General features: G+C 39.5%; 1 protein-coding gene across 4 annotated transcripts in view; it reads right to left on the reverse strand.

Moving 5' to 3' along the window:
* Window positions 1–24,539, reverse strand: part of SPOCK3 (SPARC (osteonectin), cwcv and kazal like domains proteoglycan 3) — a 428,476-nt gene that overhangs the window by 133,883 nt on the left and 270,054 nt on the right. For all 4 annotated transcript variants that reach the window (XM_079925607.1, XM_079925606.1, XM_079925605.1 and 1 more), the window contains one exon: window positions 24,422–24,536. In XM_079925607.1, coding sequence (XP_079781733.1) covers window positions 24,422–24,536 — 115 coding nt within the window. The remainder of the gene's footprint in view (window positions 1–24,421; window positions 24,537–24,539) is intronic.

Consider the following 24,539-nt stretch of genomic DNA (forward strand, 5'->3'; position numbering starts at 1 on the left):
ACATTTTAAAGAACAGTCTTTAAGTGTAATAAACATTAACATTTACAGGTAAAAGAAGTTCAGGTGACGGGGTGGGGGGTCGCTGGGGAATCCGGATGTCTGGGGGCATCTTCCTGAAGTAGATGGAACACAAGACAATTTTATATTTATTATTTAAAGTTACAAAAATTACCAAGAGAATGACTGTGACAATAGTTGACTGTCACCCCCTGGGAGGTTGCAGTCAGGTTAGGGAAATGAGCTAAATATTTATCTTCCAATACAGACAGAGTATAGTGTCTGTAGTTGATAATCGTCACTTAAGAAATACATATGTTGGAATAACGGTGGGAACAAATGAAAGACATAAATAGGAAAGTGGTTAGAAGTGGTGACCTCCAACAAATAATGCGGGGCCCTGAGCGCTGGGGCAGCAACACTTTCTCACTCCTACTTCCACTTGCCCTTGTTTGTACTTCACTGAGTTCATGAATTATTTTGAAGTGTCAAAAAATCGTCCTATATAATTGAAATTCTAAACCTTCCAGAAATATTTTAAATTTATTTGCTGTGATTCCAAAAATTAGATTTGTCTGTAGCTATTTTCTCTGGAACTATTAAACACTCTTCGATCTGATAATTTATACCTGTTTAGGGTTTTCGGTGGGTTCTGCGATTAAAGTATTTCCTTCATGGTGACTGAACTGTCACCTTTTCAGTAAAGAGTTTCATTAAAAACTGAGAGTTCTCTCCTTCAGAAAACCTAAGCTAAGAACAAATAACCATAAATATATTTTAAGGCAAATGCAATATAAAATTAGACCAAGTAAGTGCTATCTCCTACCAGATCTTTGGTGAGAATAAACAGAGGGGGAAAAATACAAAAAACTGAAAAAGACAGTGAATAGAAAATAAAACGATTCCATGGTAAATTTGAGAACATACTGTAACATAAATTTCCTCCTCATCAGGTGACTTTTGTTCAGAGATAAATCACTTTCATTATTAGAAATGATTTGGACAAAAATAAATTAAAAATGCAGGTCTGTGCTCATTTCTCATGGCTCCCACTGTAGAACTCCCCTCCTCGATCCAAGACACAAGCCTACTGTCTGTTCAAGTCAGAATTCATCCCTCAGCTTCCTGGACTCTGTTCTTGCCTGTTTCTCATTTGAGCCACACTGCTTCCCACTAGCTATCTATTTTATGTTTGATAGTGTATATATGTCCATGCCACTCTATCACTTTGTCACAGCTTACCCTTCCCCCTCCCCATATCCTCAAGTCCATTCTCTAGTAGGTCTGTGTCTTTATTCCCATCTTACCCCTAGGTTCTTCATGACCTTTATTTTTTCTTAGATTCCATATGTATGTGTTAACATACAGTATTTGTTTTTCTCTTTCTGACTTACTTCACTCTGTATGACAGACTCTAGGTCCATCCACCTCACTATAAATAACTCAATTTCGTTCCTTTTTATGGATGAGTAATATTCCATATACACGTGCCACATCTTCTTCATCCATTCATCTGATGATGGACACTTAGGTTGCTTCCATCTCCTGGCTATTGTAAATAGAGCTGCAATGAACATTTTGGTACATGACTCTTTTTGAATTATGGTTTTCTCAGGGTATATGTCCAGTAGTGGGATTGCTGGGTCGTATGGTAGTTCTATTTGTAGTTTTTTAAGGAACCTCCATACTGTTCTCCATAGTGGCTGTATCAATTTACATTCCCACCAACAGTGCAAGAGGGTTCCCTTTTCTCCACACCCTCTCCAGCATTTATTGTTTGCAGATTTTCTGATGATGGCCATTCTGACCAGTGTGAGGTGATACCTCAATGTAGTTTTGATTTGCATTTCTCTAATGATTAGTTATATTGAGCATTCCTTCATCTGTTTGTTGGAAATCTGTGTATCTTCTTTGGAGAAATGTCTATTTAGGTCTTCTGCCCATTTTTGGCTTGGGTTGTTTGTATTTTTGTTATTGAGCTGCATGAGCTGCTTGTAAATCTTGGAGATTAATCCTTTGTCAGTTGCTACATTTGCAAATATTTTCTCCCATTCTGAGGGTTGTCTTTTCGTCTTGTTTATGGTTTCCTTTGCTGTGCAAAACGTTTTAAGTTTCATTAGGTCCCATTTGTTTATTTTTGTTTTTATTTCCATTTCTCTAGGAGGTGGGTCAAAAAGGATCTTGCTGTGATTTATGTCATAGAGTGTTCTGCCTATGTTTTCCTCTAAGAGTTTAATAGTTTCTGGCCTTACAGTTAGGTCTTTACCCCATTTTGAGTTTATTTTTGTGTACGCTGTTAGGGAGTGTTCTAATCTCATACTTTTAAATGTACCTGTCCAGTTTTCCCAGCACCACTTATTGAAGAGGCTGTCTTTTCTCCACTGTATATTCTTGCCTCCTTTATCAAAGATAAGGTGACCATATGTGCGTGGGTTTATCTTTGGGCTTTCTATCCTGTTCCACTGATCTATATTTCTGCTTTTGTGCCAGTACCATACTGTCTTGATTACTGTAGCTTTGTAGTATAGTCTGAAGCCAGGGAGCCTGATTTCTCCAGCTCCATTACCAAGTGATCACTGAAGAAATCAAAGAGGAAATCAAAAAATACCTAGAAATAAATGACAATGGAGACACGACGACCCAAAACCTATGGGACGCAGCAAAAGCACTTCTAAGAGGGAAGTTTATAGCAATACAATCCTACCTTAAGAAACAGGAAACATCTCGAATAAACAATCTAACCTTGCACCTAACGCAATTAGAGAGAGAAGAACAAAAAACCCCAAAGTTAGCAGAAGGAAAGAAATCATAAAGATCAGATCAGAACGTAAGGTAGATAGCTACTGGGAAGCAGATGCATAGCACAGGGAGATCAGCTCGGTGCTTGGTGACTGGCTGAAGGGGTGGGATTGGGAGGGTGGGAGGGAGGCAGATGCAAGAGGGAAGAGATATGGGAACATATGTATATGTATAACTGAGTCACTTTGTTATAAAGCAGAAACTAACACACCATTGTAAAGCAATTATACTCCAATAAAGATGTAAAAAAAAATAAAAGAAATGAAAAAGAAATGAAGGAAACGACAGCAAAGATCAATAAAACTAAAAGCTGGTTCTTTGAGAAGATAAACAAAATTGATAAACCATGAGCCAGACTCATCAAGAAAAAAAGGGAGAAGACTCAAATCAATAGAATTAGAAATGAAAAAGGAGAAGTAACAACTGACACTGCAGAAATACAAAGGATCATGAGAGATTACTACAAGCAACTCCATGCCAATAAAATGGACAACCTGGAAGAAATGGACAAATTCTTAGAAATGCACAACCTGCTGAGACTGAACCAGGAAGAAACAGAAAATATCAACAGACCAATCACAAGCACTGAAATTGAAACTGTGATTAAAAATCTTCCAACAAAAGCCCAGGACCAGATGGCTTCACAGGCGAATTCTATCAAACATTTAGAGAAGAGCTAACACCTATCCTTCTCAAACTCTTCCCAAATATAGCAGAGGGAGGAACACTCCCAAACTCATTTTACGAGGTCACCATCACCCTGATACCAAAACCACAATGATGTCACAAACATAGAAAACTACATGTCAGTATCACTGATGAACATAGATGCAAAAATCCTCAACAAAATACTAGCAAACAGAATCCAACAGCACGTTAAAAGGATCACACACCATGATCAAGTGGGGTTTATTTCAGGAATGCAAAGATTCTTCAATATACGTAAATCAATCAACGTGATACACCATATTACCAAATTGAAGGAGAAAAATCATATGATCATTTCAATGGATGCAGAGAAAGCTTTCGACAAAATTCAACACCCATTTATGATAAAAACCCTCCAGAAAGTAGGCATAGAGAGAACTTTCCTCAACATGATAAAGGCCATACATGACAAACCCACAGCCAACATCAGCCTCAAGGGTGAAAAACTGAAACTATTTCCACTGAGATCAGGAAGAAGACAAGGTTGCCCACTCTCACCACTATTATTCAACATAGTTTTGGAAGTTTTAGCCACAGCAATCAGAGAAGAAAAAGAAATAAAAGGAATCTAAATCAGAAAAGAAGAAGTAAAGTTGTCACTGTTTGCAGATGACATGATACTATACATAGAGAATCCTAAAGATGCTACCAGAAAACTACTAGAGCTAATCAATGAATTTGGTAAAGTAGCAGGATACAAAATTAATGCACAGAAATCTCTGACATTCCTATACACTACTGATGAAAAATCTGATAGTGAAATTAAGAAAACACTCCCATTTACCATTGCAACAGAAAGAATAAAATATCTAGGAATAAACCTACCTAAGGAGACAAAAGACCTGTATGCAGAAAATTTTAAGACAATTATGAAAGAAATTAAAGATGACAGAAATAGATGGAGAGATATACCATGTTCTTGGATTGCAAGAATCAACATTGTGAAAATGACTCTACTCCCCAAAGCAATCTAGAGATTCAATGCAATCCCTATCAAACTACCACTGGCATTTTTCACAGAACTAGAACAAACAATTTCACAATTTGTATGGAAACACAAAAGACCCCGCATAGCCAAAGCAATCTTGAGAACAAAATTAAGTATTTAAAAATCCAAATATGACTTCTCTTCTGCCTGTTGAATCCCCTGAAAATCTTTGTGGACTGTTTTTTTCAAATATTTATTCAAAATATTATTTCTTTGTTATATATCATTATTCTTGGGCTTTCAAATATGATTTCCAAATAAAGCAATCAAACTAACAGTGAAAAGAAAAACTGTAATAAAAAACCATGAAGACATCCAAGAGATGCCTTTAAAATTAGTCTTTGAGGTATACAGAGTACAGTGAAATGTAATTTTACTTTCGTAAGCAGTTTAAAATGAAGAAAAAGCACAGCATAGTTTACATTCTCTAACCTGTAAACAGAAACATCAATCCCACTTACAGGCAGACTTTTTTCAATAAATATATTGAAAATATTTTTGGAGATCTGTGACAATTTGGAAAAAAACTGCAGACGAACCACATAGACTAGAAATATCGAAAGAAATAAGAAAAAGTTAGGTACGTCATGAATACATAAAATATATGTAGATAGTAGTCTATTTTGTCATTTACCACCATAAAACATGCACAAATTTATCACGTAAAGTTAAAATTTATCAACACTTATGTACACAATTACAGACCGTACATGGCACCATTCACAGTTGAGAGAAATATAGAAAACATAAAGATGCACTGTTCAATCATCACCGCACACAGTTAACCGTGGCACATGCTGTCCTGCTGTAATAATTTTGTACCAGCCCTGCTGCTACTGCACTAAGCTCAAGTGTAGTGAGGAACCACTTAAAATGCTCTGAGATGCTCATCATCTCTGTCTGAGCCGTTCGCCTCCCCAGGAAATTGCGAATCTAGTAAAAAGTGATCTCTCGAAGTTCCTGCGTGTTTCTCATCGTGTCTAGTGCAAAACTGTAAACCCTGCATAATGCCATGGGACCCAGGAAGTGCCACTGGTGATGCTGGCCGTGCTCCCAAGAAGCAGAGAAAGTCAGGACATGACGAGAAAAGGCTGGATTGTTCGATGTGCTCTGTAGACTGATGCCCGCAGCCGTGGTTGCTGCCATTTCAAGATGAATGAATCCAGCATAAGGACCATCGTAAAAAAAGAAAAGGAAATTCGCGAAGCTTTCACTGCAGCAACTCCAGCACATGCAAAAATCTTGTACTTTTTGTGAAATACTCTTTAATTTCCTATTAAAATTGCAGCTTTTTTCGTGGGTGCTGTAAGAAAGGCTTACCTAGAGACTATATTATTATTGAAGAAAAGGCAAAGTCATTATATGACAGCTTAAAGTAAGAAGAAGGTGAAGGAGGTAAAACTGGAGAACTGAACGCCAGCAAAGGATGGCGTGAGGACTGTAGAAAGAGGTTTGGCTTAAAAAATGTCAAGATAACAAGAGAAGCAGCTTCTGTCAACCAAGAGGCAGCAGGTGAGTACACAGAAGCCGTTAAGTAAACCACTGGGAGGGCTTCCCTGATGGCGCAGTGGATAAGAATCCACCTGCCAATGCAGGGGACATGGGTTCGAGCCCTGGTCCGGGAAGATCCCACATGCCACAGAGCAACTAAACCCGTGAGCCACAACTACTGAGCCTGCGCTCTAGAGCCCGCGAGCCACAAGTACTGAGCCTGCTCTCTAGAGCCTGCGAGCCACAACTACTGAAGCCCGTGTGCCTAAAGCCCATGCTCTGCAACAAAAGAAGCCACCGCAATGAGAAGCCCGCTCACGACAATGAAGAGGAGGCCCCGCTCGCCGCAACTAGAGAAAGCCCATGCACAGCAACAAAGACCCAACGCAGCCAAAAATAAATAAACAAATAAACAAATTTGAAAAAAAAAAAAAAAAAAGAGAAAACGGCTGGGAGCCACGACCTGGAAACAACCTAAATGTCCATCGACAGAGGAATGGATAAAGAAGATGTGGTACATATACAATGGAATATTACTCAGCCATAAAAAAGAATTAAATAATGCCATTTGCAGCAACATGGATGGGCCTAGAGATTATCACACTAAGTGAAGTAATTCAGACAGAGAAAGAAAAATACCATATGATATCACTTATATGTGGAATCTAATTTTTTTAAAATGATACAAATGAACTTATTTACAAAACAGAAACAGACTCACAAATTTCAAAAACAAACTTATGGTTAACACAGGGGAAATGTCGGGGGGAGGGATAAATTAGGAGCATAGGACTAACATATACACACTACTATATATAAAACAGATAATCAATGAGGACCTACTGTACAGCACAGGGAACTCTTCTTGGTACTCTGTAATGACCTGTATGGGGAAAGAATCTAAAAAAGAGTCGATATATGTTTATGTATAACTGAATCACTTTGCTGTACACCTGAAACTAACACAATGTAAACCAAGTATACTGCAACAAAATTTTTTAAAAAAGGAAAAAGAAAACCATTAAAGGACATCTGTCTAAACAGATTTTTCATGCAGGTCAAAGTGCCCTATTCTGGGGAAAAATGCCACCAAGGACATTTATTAATATGGAAGAGAATCGAGCCCCAGGATTTAAGGTAGAAAAGGTTAGGCTAACTACTGTTTTGTGCAAATGCAGCTGGGTCTGGAATCGGAACTGACCTAACCAGGACTTCCCTGGTGTCCAGTGGTTAGGAGTTCGCCTTCCAATGCAGAGAGTGTGGGTTCGATCCCTGGTCAGGGAGCTAAGATCCCACATGCCTCAAAGCCAAAACATAAAACAGAAGCAATATTGTAACACATTCAATAGAAACTTTAAAAATGGTCCACATCAAAAAAAAAAAAAAAAAAAAAAAAAAAGAACTGCCCTAACCTAGGAAGCTGCTGACCCCTGAGCTGCCCGTCTGTTGGTTGTACAACAAGAAGGCGTAGACAATAAGAACCCTTTCTCTGTGCTGGTCTCATCCATGCTTTGCCCGTTATGTCAGGAAGCGACTGCCTTTTAAAGTTCTTTTGATATTAGACAATGCCCTTCGCTACCTGGAACGCCATGAGTTCAACACCAAAGGCGTCGAAGTGGTTTGCCTGCCCCAAACACAATGTCTCTATTCAGTCTCTAGGTCAGAGGGTCCTAAGGGCCTTTAAGGCTCATTACATATGACACTCTACGGAAAGGACTGTCCACAATGCAGAAAAGAACACCGACAGAGAGAACATCATGAGAGTCTGGAAGGATCACACCGTTGAAGATGCCATCATTGTTACACAAAGAGCCACGAACACCATCAAGCCCCACACAATAAATTCCTGCTGGAGAACACTGTGTCCAGATGTTGTGCGTGACTTCACAGGATTCAGGACAGAGCCAATCAAAGAAATCATGACAGAGTTGCTGGTGTGGCAAAAGAGGTGAAGGAGGAGAAGGGTTTCAAGACGTGGGTCTTGGAGAAATTCAAGAGCTCACTGACACCCCACCCGGGGAATTAATAGAGGGTAACTTCATGGAGATGAGGGCTTCCAGACCAGGCCCATGATGCGGAAGAAGACGCAGAGGAAGCGGCGCCGGAAGCAAAGGGACATCAAATTAGTCAAGGCTGCTTCTGTTTTTCACGACGTGGACCCTTCTATGGTCCGGGCGCAGGAACCAATGCTGACAGTGGCAGAAGGACTGGTACCATGTAGGAACGGTTTTAGAGAAATTGAAAAGCAAAAACGTCAGGCAGCAATTACAGCATATTTCCGTAAAATTACACAGAGTATGCCTGCCTCTGTCATCCCTGAGGCACCGGGAAGCACCTCCGCCGCCCCCGAGACAGCGGGACCCCCGCCTCCGCCACCATAGAGACAGCGGGACCCCCGCCTCTGCCGCCCCCGAGACACCGGGACCAACCCCTCCTCTCCCACCTCCTCAGCCTGCTCAGCGTGAAGGAGGATGAAGACCTTTATGATGACCACCTCCACTTAATGAATAGGAAACAATCATCATGTCATACAGTTACTAAGTTTACCTGTTGTGTATGTGTGTCTGTGTGAAAATCTAACAACCATGTGAGATGCCTTTGTGTCATCACCATCATTGCCTAAGAATTCATTGTGTAGACCACTGTGTACAGGACTTGTAGTGAAGTGGACAGCCTATCTTACATGAGCATAAGGTGATAATTAGTACAAAGTTAATAATGTGTTAGTTTTCTTACTGTTTTGTAACTTTGTTTTCAAAGAATTACACTACCATACAGTATGCCTCTCTCTCCTGCAATTGGGGAAACTGTGTACCAGTCTGTCATCATAGGTTAAGTGGTTTTTAAAAAAATGTAACAATGTTTCTAATACTGCATTATGAATATGAGTCTAATACTTTATGCCATAAAATTTTATATTGATTCATCCATTCATTAGTATAGAGACTAGGCTACCGTGAAGCAACTGTATCGATTACATTAGGCTACCATAAAGATTCATATTGCTGCTTCTTCATTATCAGTGCATGAATCATTAAACCTCTAAATAAATATGAATTTCCTTTTCATATCATATTTTCATCTTTGATGTATAGGGTTAGTAATACATATGACACCTACAGTGTTTTGTATCATATAAGACAATATCTACGTACATATTGGCAGACGGACCATTCATGTTGTAAACAGATGACATAAACTTATGGTATCGATAAATACAGTACAGTACTGTAAATGAATTTTCTCTTCCTTATGATTTTCTTAATATTTTCTTTTCCCTAGCTTACTTTATTGTAAGAATACAGTTTATAATATATACAATGTAAAAAATATGTTAATTGACTGTTTATGTTATCGTTAAGGCTTTTAGTTAACTATTAGTAGTTAATTTGGGGGTGGGGGTCAAAAGTTCTGCATGGATTCTTGATGTGGGACGTCATTGGCTCTAACCCCCAAACTGCTCACGGATCAACTGTGTAGTGTTTAAGTTCAACTAAATTACTTGTTCCAAATACATTTCACAGAAGAAGAATACATTCTCATTTTTTTGCTATGAATTCAATCTGACTTCATGCTTGCTTTCTTTTACAAAGTACAGATGCAATCTATTTTTTCCTATATTCTGAAATATAAAATCAACAATTTTTTATGAGAGTATATTTACACTTCATTGACTTTGCTTTCCTTTTTTTGAGGCTTAAATTTATCATCAGAATCTTGGGACCTCATTGAGAGTTTTGAGAAATCTGGTAAGCTACATAAAGAAACTGTAATTTAATCTGAAATATTATTTGAAAACACTGTTCAGAGTGTGTGATGCGAAACTTCAGATATATTTTTTTGATTCCTTTATTTACAGAAGAATTTCACAGAATACCTTCTAAATACAAATCAATTGGCCTCACTTCTACTTTTAGAAAGAGAGTAATAATTCAGTATCAGAAGTAGAAATGCAAACATCTTATTATATAACATTACCTTTAATGTTGGTGGAAGGACAGACACTTTGTAGTGTGAGGTAGGTCATACCCTTTTAGTAAGTGTTGTGTGGAATGGGGAAAGTGGGCATGTGTATTACTGGAAATAACATGTGATTCTGTACCCTTATTTGTGGTCATGTAATTATTTATTCCTTGTTCTAAACTTGAATGACATGCAGTTTCCGTGTTAAGACTGACATCTCTATAAAGGTTTGAGTGTGGAGACAGTTTGGCTAACAGCTTCCCTCTCTCCGTCCCGTGTAACTGTATTAGTTCTTTCAAGAAATGTATGCATTTTACCATATAAATCTCAGGGAAAGGATCAACCGATATCAAACTCTTAAGGAATCGCAATATATCCCTTTTTAAACCCAGAAATGGTTAGTTTCTAGGTCCACCTTTGGGTTGTTTTTGAGTCGAAGTCCAGTAAATGCTGACAGCCCCACGGCGGTGCGGTCAATCCTGACCTGCTGGGCTCACGCCAAACCTGCTAATAAAGTGATGATCACCCCTGCTTTTAGAAAGTGCTTATGTTGCATATCGTAAAGAACGACTTTCAGAGAACACAGATCATACGCTGGAAAGGAGTTAACAAGGACTCAGTATAAATAGTCCTTTGGTATTACAAGAATTAATGCAGGGCTTCCCCACTTTTATACCTCATAACATACAACTGCATAAACTCGAAATACAAAATTTCTAACTAGAATTTATAGGGAAGATAGAAATAAATCCCACAATAATTTCATGTAGAAAATAAAATATTTGTGTAGAATTTGAAACTGACAGAGATCAATTTCAAGAGCAACACACACACACAAAAATACTTTTTCAGAGAAGAGTCACAACATCTGCACATTTAAAACCATCCCTTTCCTGGATATTCTCTATTTTTGAACAAATATTAATTTTAACCCAGGAATGTCTTTCAAATGTTCCAAAAGAATAACTTCACTTTTAATCATAACTCATCACGCAACACTTTCCAATAATTTTATTTATCTTTATTTCTGTGGATCTAGTAAAACAAAAGTATGGAAGAACTTATCATTTATGAATATTACATTTTATAGAGAAGTATGCATGTTCCAAGATATGCTGATATTAAACTGTTTCTTAATGAAAATTCATGTCATCATACAGGAGATATTCTTTAAAAGTCCATTCTAGAAATGAAATATTAAAAGTAAATTTTTGCCCATTAGAGAAAGACATAAATAAGTGCTTACTCAATGCTATTTTTTAAGATAAAATTTATAATCATAACTCAATAAGTTAATAAATTATTTTTCTTAATAGGGCTCTACAGGACTCAGAGCAAGAAATAAATAGAGAAAAAATGACGCTGTCAGGTCACAGGAGAACCCATTCCCGCATCTTGTCTTATTGTGGGTAAATTTCTCAGGCTTTCTGGTTTAGCAAATCACAGCTCCCCACATCCGTCTAAAAATTCCAACCAGTCTTAGATGGGGTCTCGTCTGTTGAAAGAACTACCTTTTTTGCGTGTTGCTTAATGTCTCTGACCCCACACCAAACCCTCCTGGGCACCAACGACCTGGAACAGGAGGGTCTCAGAACTCATGCTCCCCCTGGTCTGAGCAGGTCCCAGGAGGGCGAGGCTGAGCCCCTGTCCTTGGTGCTGAACCCACCGCGATAGACCCTCAAGGCCCCGGGTTTGAAAAGTGTCTTTCAGTCACTCTCTGCAGCAGCGTATAGATCAGAACTGCTTTCCTCGAACCTTCTTCCCGTCCTCTAGTGCCCAGTTTGCATTCTAATGCTCACATATTCCAATATAAACTAATTAGCAATAACCAAGCACTGAAAAATTTGAGGAACTTCAAGTAAATTAACTTCACAAAATTATAATCGCTAAAACAATGAAGGTCTAGGCATTAATAAATGTGTTTAGATTTGTAGTTAAGACGATCATAATACATCTTTCATGAGATCATAAATGACCTGGAGAGGGTATTTTTAATTACTAAAATAATATACTGTGCAACTTAGGTTAATACGTTTAGAATCTAGATAAGCAGACATTTATTTGAGAAAGCATAAATTAACATAATTGTTATAAGAAGCTATATATATGTACACACACACAGGCACACACACACACACACACTACAAAGGCCAGGAGCTAGAAAGAATGTGAAAGATTTATCAAAGAAAATAACCAGCTATAACTCCTAGGACCCAGAATTGTACTGCTGAGTTATATCAAACTCTCAATGGACAGGTAATTTCTAAATTATATAAACGCTATTGACTATAAAAAAGATGGAAACTCTCCAACTTATTTTTGTAACGCAACCTGATTTAAAAAAAGCATAAAAAATAAAATTACAAGTGAGTGACATTTAAGGTATGAAAAAATTCTACACTTTGTTAGAATTCAACAGCATTTTACAAGTATCATCAATTAAAATGAAATAGAAATTAAAAGGTTTCATTTGAGGAAATACCTCCATAAATCTTTATAATTTATATATTTTGTATTTTACAGATGAAGAAACCGAGACTCATAAATTTAAATAAATTGCCAAAGGCAACACAGCTAGTGCAGAACTGGGATTCTAAAATCTATACTCTTAGACAATGAATGATGCTACCCCAGAGGGTAACAACACAAAACAACAAGAAATTCTCTGGAATAGTTAAAACACAGACACACACAATCAAAGTTAGGACCAAGTAACTCCTACATGCAGGATAACAGAATTACTGTCATTGAGCATCTGTTTAATTCTGACAGAATAAGGCATAGAGGAAAATATGATGAGTTGCATCAGGGGTCCCCAACCCCTGGAACGCAGCCCAGTACCAGTCCACAGCCCGTCAGGAACGGACCTGCACAGCAGGAGGTGAGTGGTGGGCGAGCGAGTGAAGCTTCATCTGTATTTACAGCCGCTCCCCATCACTCTCATTACCACCTGAGCCTCACCGCCTGGCAGTCTTATGGTGAACTGTATAATTATTTCATTATATATTACAATGTAACAATAGAAGTAAAGTGCACAATTAATGTAATGCGCTTGAATCATCCCGAAACCATTTCTGCACTCCCAGTCCATGGAAAAATTGTCTTCCACAAAACCGGTCTCTGGCGCCAAAAAGGTTGGGGACCACTGAGTTACATGATTCTCAGCTTCTGAAAAAAGGGACCTCGAGTTGTACAAAACAATGTGGTGAGGATATAATGGAGACCATGAACCACAGGCCCAGAAGAATCTCAGGTGGCATTTGGTTAGTCTTCTGTAAATCACCCAGCTCACTAAACTCACAATTACCTTTGAAACAGTCTGTTTCCTCGCCAATCGTATTCCATTGTGTGGATTTCATCTCAGCGACCTCACTCAAATTCAATCTCTCCTCTTAATTCTACATCGACTGCCTTTGCTGGGACCTAAATGCCTTCTTTCTGAATTACTGAGCAGCCTTTAAATGCATCTCCTGGGACCGCACCACCCAAACAAACAAACAAATATCACTCCTATAGCACAACAGCCCAGATAAAACTTAGGAAAACTGTTTTGGAAATGCTCTTTGCTCAAGAGCCTTGACTTCTTCTTGTGTCTGACTCTGATGAATTAAACCCAGAGTCTGCACCTCTGGCCATGACCGGATGGCACTGCGTCCTTTATGAAAGCTCCAACACCCCAGCAAAAATGGAGCCCCATGCCTTCAATGCCTCCAGGGTTTCATCTTCTTCTTCGATTCTGTCCTCTCTCTCCTAGCTTTACCTGAGGAGATCTGTATGTTATTCTATATTTTTTAAAATAAAAATTGTCTATATTTAAGGTGTACAACATGATTTTATATATATAATACATATGTCTCTATATAGCTATAGATATAGTGAAATGATTGCTACAGTCAAGCTGCTTTTCATATCATCTCCTCACACAGTTCTTTTCTGTGTGGGGTGAGAACACCTGAAATCTGTTCCCTTAGCAAGTTTCCAGTATTCCATAGTCTTACTAACTACAGTCTCCATGCTGTATGTCAGACCTCTAGACTTACCTACGTAACCTCAGCTTTGCGCCCACTCATAGGCACCTCCCCATGTCCCCACCTGCCCATCATGGTAACCACTGTTCTACTCTCTGCTTCTATGCATTTCATCTTTTCTCATTCCACACACACGAGAGACCTGCAGTGCTTTTCTTCCTTGGTCTGTCTTATTTCCCTTCTCAGAGTGTCCTCCAAGTTCATCCATGTTGTTGCAAATGGCAGGATTTCTTTTTTTGTTTTAAAGGCTGAGTAATATTCCATTATATGTATACACCACAATGCCTTTATCCGTTCATCTGTCAACGAACACTTAGGTTGTCTCCATATCTTGGGTAGTGTGAGGAACGCTGCAGTGATCATGGCTGGGCAGACAGCTCTTTGACATACTCATTTGATTTTATTCGGGTATATGCCCGGGAGTGGGACTGCTGGGTCATATGGGAGCTGTATTTTTAGTTTACTCAGGAACCTCCACACCGTTCTCCACAGTAGCTGCACCAGTTTACATTCCCACGGACAGTGTAGGAGCGTTCCCTTTTCTCCACACCCGCTCCGGCACTTGTTTACTTTTCTTTCTGATGATGCTAAAATCTTTGATAGGTCTTCTTCTCCTCCATCTCTATGGCTATCTCCACTCAAATTCAACACTTCAAAATATGAAGGTATGTGAACGTTTGTTTACATGCATGTTACGGGTGACGATAAAAAATATTAAAGCTATATTATTTTAATTAATAAAAATTTTAAGAGATTAGATATACAAAGCCATAGTGGGTACATAAAACCCATAACAAGAAAAGCATCTGGGGCCTTAGGATACTCAAATCTAAAGCAGAAGAAAAATGTCAATTAAGAGAATCTTCTGAATCTAGCCAACCAAATGAATAACCAAATGGAGCCCTTAAGATCTCTCACAGGTCTAAACTGTGCTGTGCTTACAAAGCACCGATGAGTAGATAATTTAAGATATGCTTAGGGTACACTCCTTTGAGTTTGGTGTTACCAACTACAAAATAAATGCTTCCCAAGGCCCCTTCCAATGTTCTTGACCTTTGGCTCTGCAAGCTCCCTCTAAGATTTAGGATTGCTTTTTGTGTGTACAGAAAATCGGTTGAAACACAGTTCATGCTCACAACTATGAATCGTGTACTAGCCTGGCCACCTAAAATATTTCAGGTATCTTTAAAAATCAGCTATAAATAAATATTCTTTGAATGAAGTTGATTCACCTTCCAAATGATAATTATATATTTGTGATCAAGCAATAAAGTTTTTTACAAGGGGAAGGAAGTAATGCAGTAAAGGGACGTAGAAGCACTGGCCTCTGTAATATTGATTTTATGAGTTAGAAAAGCAGAAAACTGTATAGTTAGACTACTGATTAAAGAGGGGTGTGCTGATCTAGTGACATAAAGTAAAAATCTAGAATTTTTTAGAAGGTAAATTATTTTTCTTTGTTTGGGTTACTTGAATGTATACTTGGCCCAATTTGTGCCCATCCATTACTGCATACTTTAGCAGAACAGGGGAGAACTTCATTTTCCTTTCTATATAGACAAAACGCAATATATTTTACTAGTTTTAATATATTTCAAGTAGATTTAAAGAACCCATTCTGATCTTAACAGAGTGAAAACATAACTGTATCAATCTGCCCACAAAGGTAGGAAGTTAGAAAGATTTAAGCAATGTTTTATTGTTGGTAGTTTCTTCCTCACTTTTTCCAGAACAGAGATGACATTGAATAGAATTCCTTGGGCTGTACAGTCTGCTGAAGGCCTGCTTCCAGTGTAAATGGCAGATGAAAGATGGGAAATGGTACTGAACCGGGTCTTACATTCACCACGTCTCTTGGCCTTTGGTGCTGTGTAGAAGTGACATCACAGTTTCCTCACTGCTCTTCCACAGGAGGTGCTAACATCCTGGACTCGCTTTTCCCTGACAATCCATCAGAGCAGGACGAGTTTAAGTTCTTCTCGCCTCTGTTTCTACGTACACTGACCACAAACGCTCTCTATCCTCTGCTGATACGGATCTAGGAAGTTTCCTTCTTAACATATCAATATAAACACCATGCAGAGAATTTGAACATGCAACACAACCCTGTTAACAAGCGGTCTTCTTCTCACAGGTGTTACCTTCCATCTAACGCACTTTTAGTTCATTCTGCGGTTCGTGGGAGGTTATGATACAGCGACCCCACGTCAAACATCTCTTCTCATACAAAAGCAAGTTTAAAGGCAGAACATCTTACTGAGGGTTCCCTGGAGAAGAAAAGCTGTGTGAGATGTCCACGTGCACTTAGGATGCCTCTCCTCAAAGGCTGTCCTTAAAAGCTTCCGATGAAGAGAAGGAGATGTGGGTGTTCAGCACCAAGGTAGGAGGCACCTCATACCCGAAGTGACTTTCAAAGGAAGGTGTATTCCAAGATGTAAACGGGGGCAGGGCGGAGGCAGGCACAGTCATCCAAGCACTTCAGTCCATAGGAAACACACACAATTCGCTCTTAATTACACAGGAGCCGATCAGCGAGTTCAAGGTCATGCTGACCATCCTTATTTGAGCTCCACTAGGGCCCCTGGACTGGGAGACGGGGTGGGGGTGGATATGCAGAGGAACGAAGCTCAGAGGCGGGGACTCGGGACTGGAGGGAGGCAAGCAGGTGAGGCTCGAAGAACGGGAGCCTGCAAGGCAGCTCACAGCCTTTCCTACACTTGCGGGTGCCTCTCTGTACGGCGTCTAATGCTCGAACACCAGCTTACCACTAACTTGCAAATCACCTAATTGACTTTTGATTAATAAAATAGATTACTGGCTTTACTAACACTGAAAAATAACACAGCTTTTCAAATTAAAATTATTGGAAGATCTGCAAGATGGTGGAAGACTAACACGTGGAGATCACCTTTCTCCGCACAAATAACATCAGAAATACATCTACATGTGGAACAACTCCTACAGAACACCTACTGAACGCTGGCAGAAGACCTCAGACCTTCCAAAAGTCAAGAAACTCCCCATGTACCTGGGTAGGGCAAAAGAAAAAAGAATAAACAGAGACAAAAGGATAGGGACGGGACCTGCACCAGTGGGAGGGAGCTGTGAAGGAGGAAAGGTTTCCACACACTAGGAAGCCCCTTCGCGGGCGGAGACTGCAGGTGGCGGAGGGGGGGAAGCTTCGGAGCCGCGGAGGAGAGCACAGCAACAGGGGTGCGGAGGGCAAAGCGGAGAGATTCCCACACAGATGATCGGGGCCGACCGGCACTCACCAGCCCGAGAGGCTTGTCTGCTCACCCGCCGGGGCGGGCGGGGCTGGGAGCTGAGGCTCGGGCTTCGAGGAGAGGGGACTCAGAGCGCCGCTTAAAGGAGCTCCAGAGAGGCTGCGAACCGCGGCTAAAAACGCGGACCCCAGAGACGGGCATGAGACGCTAAGGCTGCTGCTGCTGCCACCAAGAAGCCTGTGTGCAAGCACAGGTCACTATCCACACCCCACTTCCGGGGAGCCTGTCCAGCCCGCCACTGCCAGGGTCCCGGGATCCAGGGACAACTTCCCCGGGAGAACGCAGGGCGCCTCAGGCTGGTGGAACGTCACGCCGGCCTCTGCCGCCGCAGACTCACCGCGCATCCGTGCCCCTCCCACCCCCGGCCTGAGTGAGCCAGAGCCCCCGAAGCAGCTGCTCCTTTAACCCCGTCCTGTCTGAGCTAAGAACAGACGCCCTCAGGCGACCTACACGCAGAGCCGCCTCCAGATCCAAAGCTGAACCCCCGGAGCTGTGCGAACAAAGAAGAGAAAGGGAAACTTCTCCCAGCAGCCTCAGGAGCAGCGGACTGAATCTCCACAATCAACTTGCTGTAGCCTGCATCTGTGGAATACCTGAAGAGACAACGAATCATCCCAAATTGAGGCAGCGGACTTTGTGTGATTTTGCTTGTATAGCTTTGCTGTCACCATTTGTCCTAGGGTTCTGTCTGTCTGGTTTTGGGGTTTTTTTTTTAGTATACTTTTTAGCACTTGTTATCAATGGTGGATTAGTTTTTTGCTTTGATTGCTCTCTTCTTTCTTTTTTTATTACTTTTTAATTTTTAATAATTATTTTTAATTTTAATTATTTTATTTTAGTTATTTTTTCTTTCCTTCTTTTTTTTCTCCCTTTTCTTCTGAGCCGTGTGGCTGACAGGGTCTTGGTGCTCCGGCCAGGTGTCAGGACTGTGCTTCTGAGGTGGAAGGCCAAGATCGGGACACTGGTCCACCAGAGACCTCCCAGGTCCACATAATATCAAATGGCTAGAGCTCTCCCAGAGATCTCCATCTCAATGCTAAGACCTGGCTCCACTTAACGAGCAGCAAGCTACAGTGCTGGACACCCCAGGTCAAACAACTAGCAAGACAAGAAAACAACCCCACCCATTAGCAGAGCGGCTGCCTAAAATCATAATACGTCCACAGACACCCCCAAGCACACCAATGGACGCAGTCCTGCCCACCAGAAAGACAAGATCCTGCCTCATCCTCCAGGACACAGACACTAGTCCCCTCCACTAGGAGGCCTATACAACCCACTGAACTAACCTTACAACTGGAGTTACACACCAAAAATAGCAGGAACTACGAAACCACAGCCTGTGAAAAGGAGACCCCAAACACAGTAAGTGAAGCAAAATGAGAAGACAGAGAAATACAGCAGATGAAGGAGCAAGGTAAAAACCCACCAGACCAAACAAATGAAGAGGAAATAGGAAGTCTACCCGAAAAACAATTCAGAGTAACGATAGTAAAGATGATCCAAAATCTTGGAAATAGAATGGAGAAAATACAAGAAACGTTTAACAAGGACCTAGAAGAACTATAGTGCAATCAAGTAATGATGAACAAGACAATAAATGAAATTAAAAATTCTCTAGAATGAATCAATAGCAGAACAACTGAGGCAGAAGAACGGATAAGTGACCTGGAAGATAAAATAGTGGAAATAACTACTGCAGAGCAGAATAAAGAAAAAAGAATGAAAAGAACTGAGGACAGTCTCAGAGACCTCTGGGACAATATTAAGTGCACCAACATTTGAATTATGGGGGTCCCAAAGAAGAAGAGAAAAAGAACGGGACTGAGCAAATATTTGAAGAGATTATAGTTGAAAACTTCCCTAATATGGGAAAGGAAATAGTTAATCAAGTCCAGGAAGCGCAGAGAGTCCCATACAGGATAAATCCAAAGAGAAACACTCCAAGACCCATATTAATCAAACTATCAAAAATTAAATACAAAGAAAAAATATTAAAAGCAGCAAGGGAAGAACAACAAATAACATACAAGGGAATCCACATAAGGTTAACAGCTGATCTTTCAGCAGAAACTCTGCAAGCAAGAAGGGACTGGCAGGACATACTGAAAGTGATGAAGGAGAAAAACCTACAACCAAGATTACTCTATCCAGCAAGGATCGCATTCAGATTCGATGGAAAAATTAAAACCTTTTCAGACAGCAAAAGCTAAGAGAATTCAGCACCACCAAACCATCTTTACAACAAATGCTAAAGGAACTTCTCTAGGCAGGAAACACAAGAGAAGGAAAAGACCTACAATAACAAACCCCAAACAATTAAGAAAATGGTAATAGGAACATACATATGGATAATTACCTTAGAAGTCAATGGATGAAATGCTCCAACCAAAAGACCAAGAGATCACTGAAGAAATCAAAGAGGAAATCAAAAAATACCTGGAAACAAATGACAAAGAAAACACGATGACCCAAAACCTATGAGACGCAGCGAAAGCAGATCTAAGAGGGAAGTGTACAGCAATATAACCCTACCTCAAGAAATGAGAAAAATCCCAAATAAACAACCTAAACTTACACCTAAAGCAATTAGAGAAAGAAGAACAAAAGAACCCCAAAGTTAGCAGAGGGAGAGAAATCATAAAGATGAGATCAGAAATAAATGAAAAAGAAATGGAGGAAAAAATAGCAAAGATCAATAAAACTAAAAGCTGGTTCCTTGAGAAGATAAACAAAATTGATAAATCATTTAGCCAGACTCATCAACAAAGGAAGGGAGAAGACTCAAACCAACAGAATTAGAAATGAAAAAGGAGAAGTAACAACTGACACTGCAGAAATACAAAGGATCATGAGAGATTACTACAAACAACTCTATGCCAATAAAATGGACAACCTGGAAGAAATGGACAAATTCTTAAAAAAGCACAACCTTCCAAGACTGAACAAGAAAGAAATAAAATCAATAAACAGGCCAATCACAAGCACTGAAATTGAAACTGTGATTAAAAATCTTCCAACAAACAAAGCCCAGGACCAGATGGCTTCACAGGTGAACTCTATCAAACATTTAGAGAAGAGCTAATACCTATCATTCTCAAACTCTTGCATAATATAGCAGAGGAAGGAACATTCCCAATCTCATTCTATGAGGCCACCATCACCCTGATACCAAAACCAGACAAAAATGTCACAAAGATAGAAAACTACAGGCCAATATCGCTGATGAACACAGATGCAAAATTCCTCAAGAAAATACTAGCAAACAGAATCCAACAGCACATTAAAAGAATCATACACCATGATCAAGAGGGGTTTATCCCAGGAATGCAAGGATTCTTCAATATATGCAAATCGATCAATGTGACAAGCAACTTTAACAAATTGAAGGAGAAAAACCATATGATCATCTCAATAGATGCAGAAAAAGCTTTTGACAAAATTCAGTACCCATTCATGATAGAAACCCTCCAGAAAGTAGGCAAAGAGGGAACTTACCTCAACATAATAAAGGCCATATATGACAAACCCACAGCCAACATCGTTCTCAATGGCGAAAAGCTGAAACCATTTCCACTAAGATCAGGAACAACACAAGTTTGCCCACTCTCACCACTATTATTCAACATAGTTTTGGAAGTTTTAGCCACAGCAAACGGAGAAGAAAAGGGAATAAAAGGAATCCAAATCGGAAAAAAAGAAGTAAAGCTGTCACTGTTTGCAGAGGACACAAAACTATACATAGAGAATCCTAAAGATGCTACCAGAAAACTACCAGAGCTAATCAATGAATTTGGTAAAGTAGCAGGATACAAAATTAATGCACAGAAATCTCTTGCATTCCTATACACTAATGACGAAAAATCTGAAAGAGAAAGTAAGGAAACACCCACATTTGCCATTGCAACAAAAAGAATGAAATACCTAGGAATAAACCTACCTAAGGAGACAAAAGACCTGTATGCAGAAAATTATAAGACACTGATGAAAGAAATTAAACAGGTTACAAACAGATGGACAGATACACCATGTTCTTGGATTGGAAAAATCAACACTGTGAAAATGACTATACTACAGAAAGCAATCTACAGATTCAATGTAATCCCTATCAAACTACCAATGGCATTTTTCACAGAACCAGAACAAAACATTGCACAGTTTGTATTGAAACACAAAAGACCCCAAATAGCCAAAGCAATCTTGAGAAAGAAAAACGGAGCTGGAGGAATCAGGCTCCCTGACTTCAGACTATACTACAAAGCTACAGTAATCAAGACAGTATGGTACTGGCACAAAAACAGAAATATAAATCAATGGAACAGGATCAAAAGCCTAGAGATAGGGCTTCCCTGGTGGTGCAGTGGTTGAGAGTCCACCTGCCAATGCAGGGGACACAGGTTCGTGCCCCAGTCCGGGAAGATCACACATGTCGTGGAGCGGCTGCGCCCGTGAGCTATGGCCGCTGAGCCTGCGTGTCCGGAGCCTGTGTTCCACAACGGGAGAGGCCACAACGGTGAGAGGCCCATGTACCACAAAAAAAAAAAAAAAAAGAGCCCAGACGTAACCTATGCACATATGGTCACCTTATGTTCGATAAAGGATTCAAGCATATAAAATGGAGAAAAGACAGCTTCTTCAATAAGTGATGCTGGGAAAACTGGACAGCTACATGTAAGAAGAATGAAATTAGAACACTTGGTAACACCATACACAAAAATAAAGTCAAAATGTATTAAAGACCTAAATGTAATGCCAGACACTATAAAATTCTTAGAGGAAAACATAGGCAGAACACTCTATGGCAGCAATCACAGCAAGATCCTTTTTGGACCACCTCCTAGAGAAATGGAAATAAAAACAAAAATAAACAAATGGGACCTAATGAAACTTAAAAGCTTTTGCACAGCAAAGGAAACCATAAACAAGACGAAAAGAGAACCCTCAGAATGGGAGAAAATATTTGCAAATGAAGCAACTGATAAAGGATTAATCTCCAAAACATACAAGCAACTCATGCAGCTCAATATCAAAAAAACAAACAACCCAATCCAAAAATGGGCAGAAGACCTAAATAGACATTTCTCCAAAGGAGATATACAGACTGCCAACAAACACATGAAAGCATGCTCAGCATCACTAATCATTAGAGAAATGCAAATCAGCACTGCAGTGAGGTATCATCTCACACTGGTCAGAATGACCATCATCAAAAAATCTAGAAACAATAAATGCTGGACAGGGTGTGGAGAAAAGGGAACCCTCTTGCACTGCTGGTGGGAATGTAAATTGATACAGCCACTATGGAGAACAGTATGGAGGTTCATTAAGACACTAAAAATAGAACTACCATACCACCCAGTGATCCCACTACTGGACATATACCTGAGATAAACCATAATTCAAAAAGAGTCATGTACTGCAATGCTCATTGCAGCACTATTTACAATAGCCAGGACATGGAAGCAACCTAAGTGTCCATCGACAGATGAATGGATAAAGAAGATGTGGCACATATATACAATGGAATAGTACTCAGCCATAAAAAGAAACGGAATTGAGTTATTTGTAGAAAGGTGGATAGACCGAGAGTCTGTCACACAGAGTGAAGTAACTCAGAATGAGGAAAACAAATCACGTATGCTAACACATATATATGGAATCTAAAAAAAAAAAAAGTGGTTCTGAAGAACCTAGGGGCAGGATAGGAATAAAGATGCAGACGTAGAGAATGGACTTGAGGACACGGGAAGGGGGAGGGGTAAGTTGGTACAAAGTGAGAGAGTGGCATGGACATATATACACTACCAAATGTAAAATAGATAGCTAGTGGGAAGCAGCCGCATAGCACAGGGAGGTCAGCTCGGTGCTTTGTGACCACCTGGAGGGATGGGATAGGGAGGGTGGGAGGGAGACACAAGAGGGAGAGGATATGGGGATATATGTATACGTATAGCTGATTCACTTTGTTCCAAAGCAGAAACTAACACAACATTGTAAAGCAATTATACTCCAATAAACATGTTAAAAAAAAAAAGAAAAAGATGCTAAAGGAGCAAAACACACACAAAAAAATTAAAATTATTATCTCAAATGTTACTTAACAAGTAAAGACCAATATAAATGGCATGAATGAACTTCAAAAGTTTTATCTCTAATAAAATATTGATCATGGGACTGTAACATGTAATATCAGGTATAGAATGTTTAAGACAATAACGGCTTATACTAAATCCACTTCACATCCACTAAGTTGTTTTCCTATGCATATCCATTATTCATATTTGTCAGGAAAAAGGCAAAAACAAATTCTCTGCATCAAGGACCCACGATAGTAGTTGTTAAATTACAACATTCAGATGGCTATAAATATATGATAAATGTTGACGATGATGCTTATGAAACAGTCTTTGTCTCAAAGACACACCCGGCCCCAGCATTTCCTCCTTCATCTATGGCTGTGAAGAACTGAACCTAGCAGCCGTGGAGATTGTTTTGAAAGGCATAAACAATATCTCAAACATAAAAATGCCATGTAAACCACAATATATAACCTGTAAAAGTCAATTTATATGCTGTAACCTGTGTCGGGTTAAATGTACTTCATTACTTTATTACATATCAAACCAATAAAAATAAAGATTTAAGAACTCTAACTGAAAGAAAGTTTAACTTATAAAATTCTTCAGCAGGAAATTTTATATACACACAGGCACACATGTACATACACATACACACGCTCTACGTGGGGTAGACACCTTTATTTAAAAAGGTTAGTATTCATTGATTCACCAGTTTCATTTTGACCAAACTAATTTATCACTTACTATGTTACTACTGATCAGTTGTTGGCTCCAAATTAAAAAAGAGATGTAAAACACACATTTCAGGCAGAATAATTCACAAGAGGCATCACTGTAGTTTTCTTGTATGTAGAAATAATCATCCAGCTGTTACTATTGAAATAACAGAAATCTACAGAAAGACATTACTTGCTATGATAATTGAGGCTAAAGGAAAAAAAAATTCACTTACAGTATAATTATAAAAGCTCAGTATATGTATAGAAGTAAATTTAATTGTGTATTCAATGACTTAACATTCACCGCAAAAGATTTTAATAGAGGAAACAAATGTAAAAGTATAAATAAATTTTCATCACCTACCTCTCTTCATATTCCTGCTTGAGCCCGCGGTCGTATCTGAAGGACACGGGCAACGCCCTCCACACTTGACTGAGATCTGTTTTCCTAAGATGCATGCCTGGTATTCTAGTTTGCACTG

The sequence above is a fragment of the Stenella coeruleoalba genome (genome assembly GCF_951394435.1).
Source record: "Stenella coeruleoalba genome assembly, chromosome: 7".
Classification (NCBI taxonomy): Eukaryota; Metazoa; Chordata; class Mammalia; order Artiodactyla; family Delphinidae; genus Stenella; species Stenella coeruleoalba.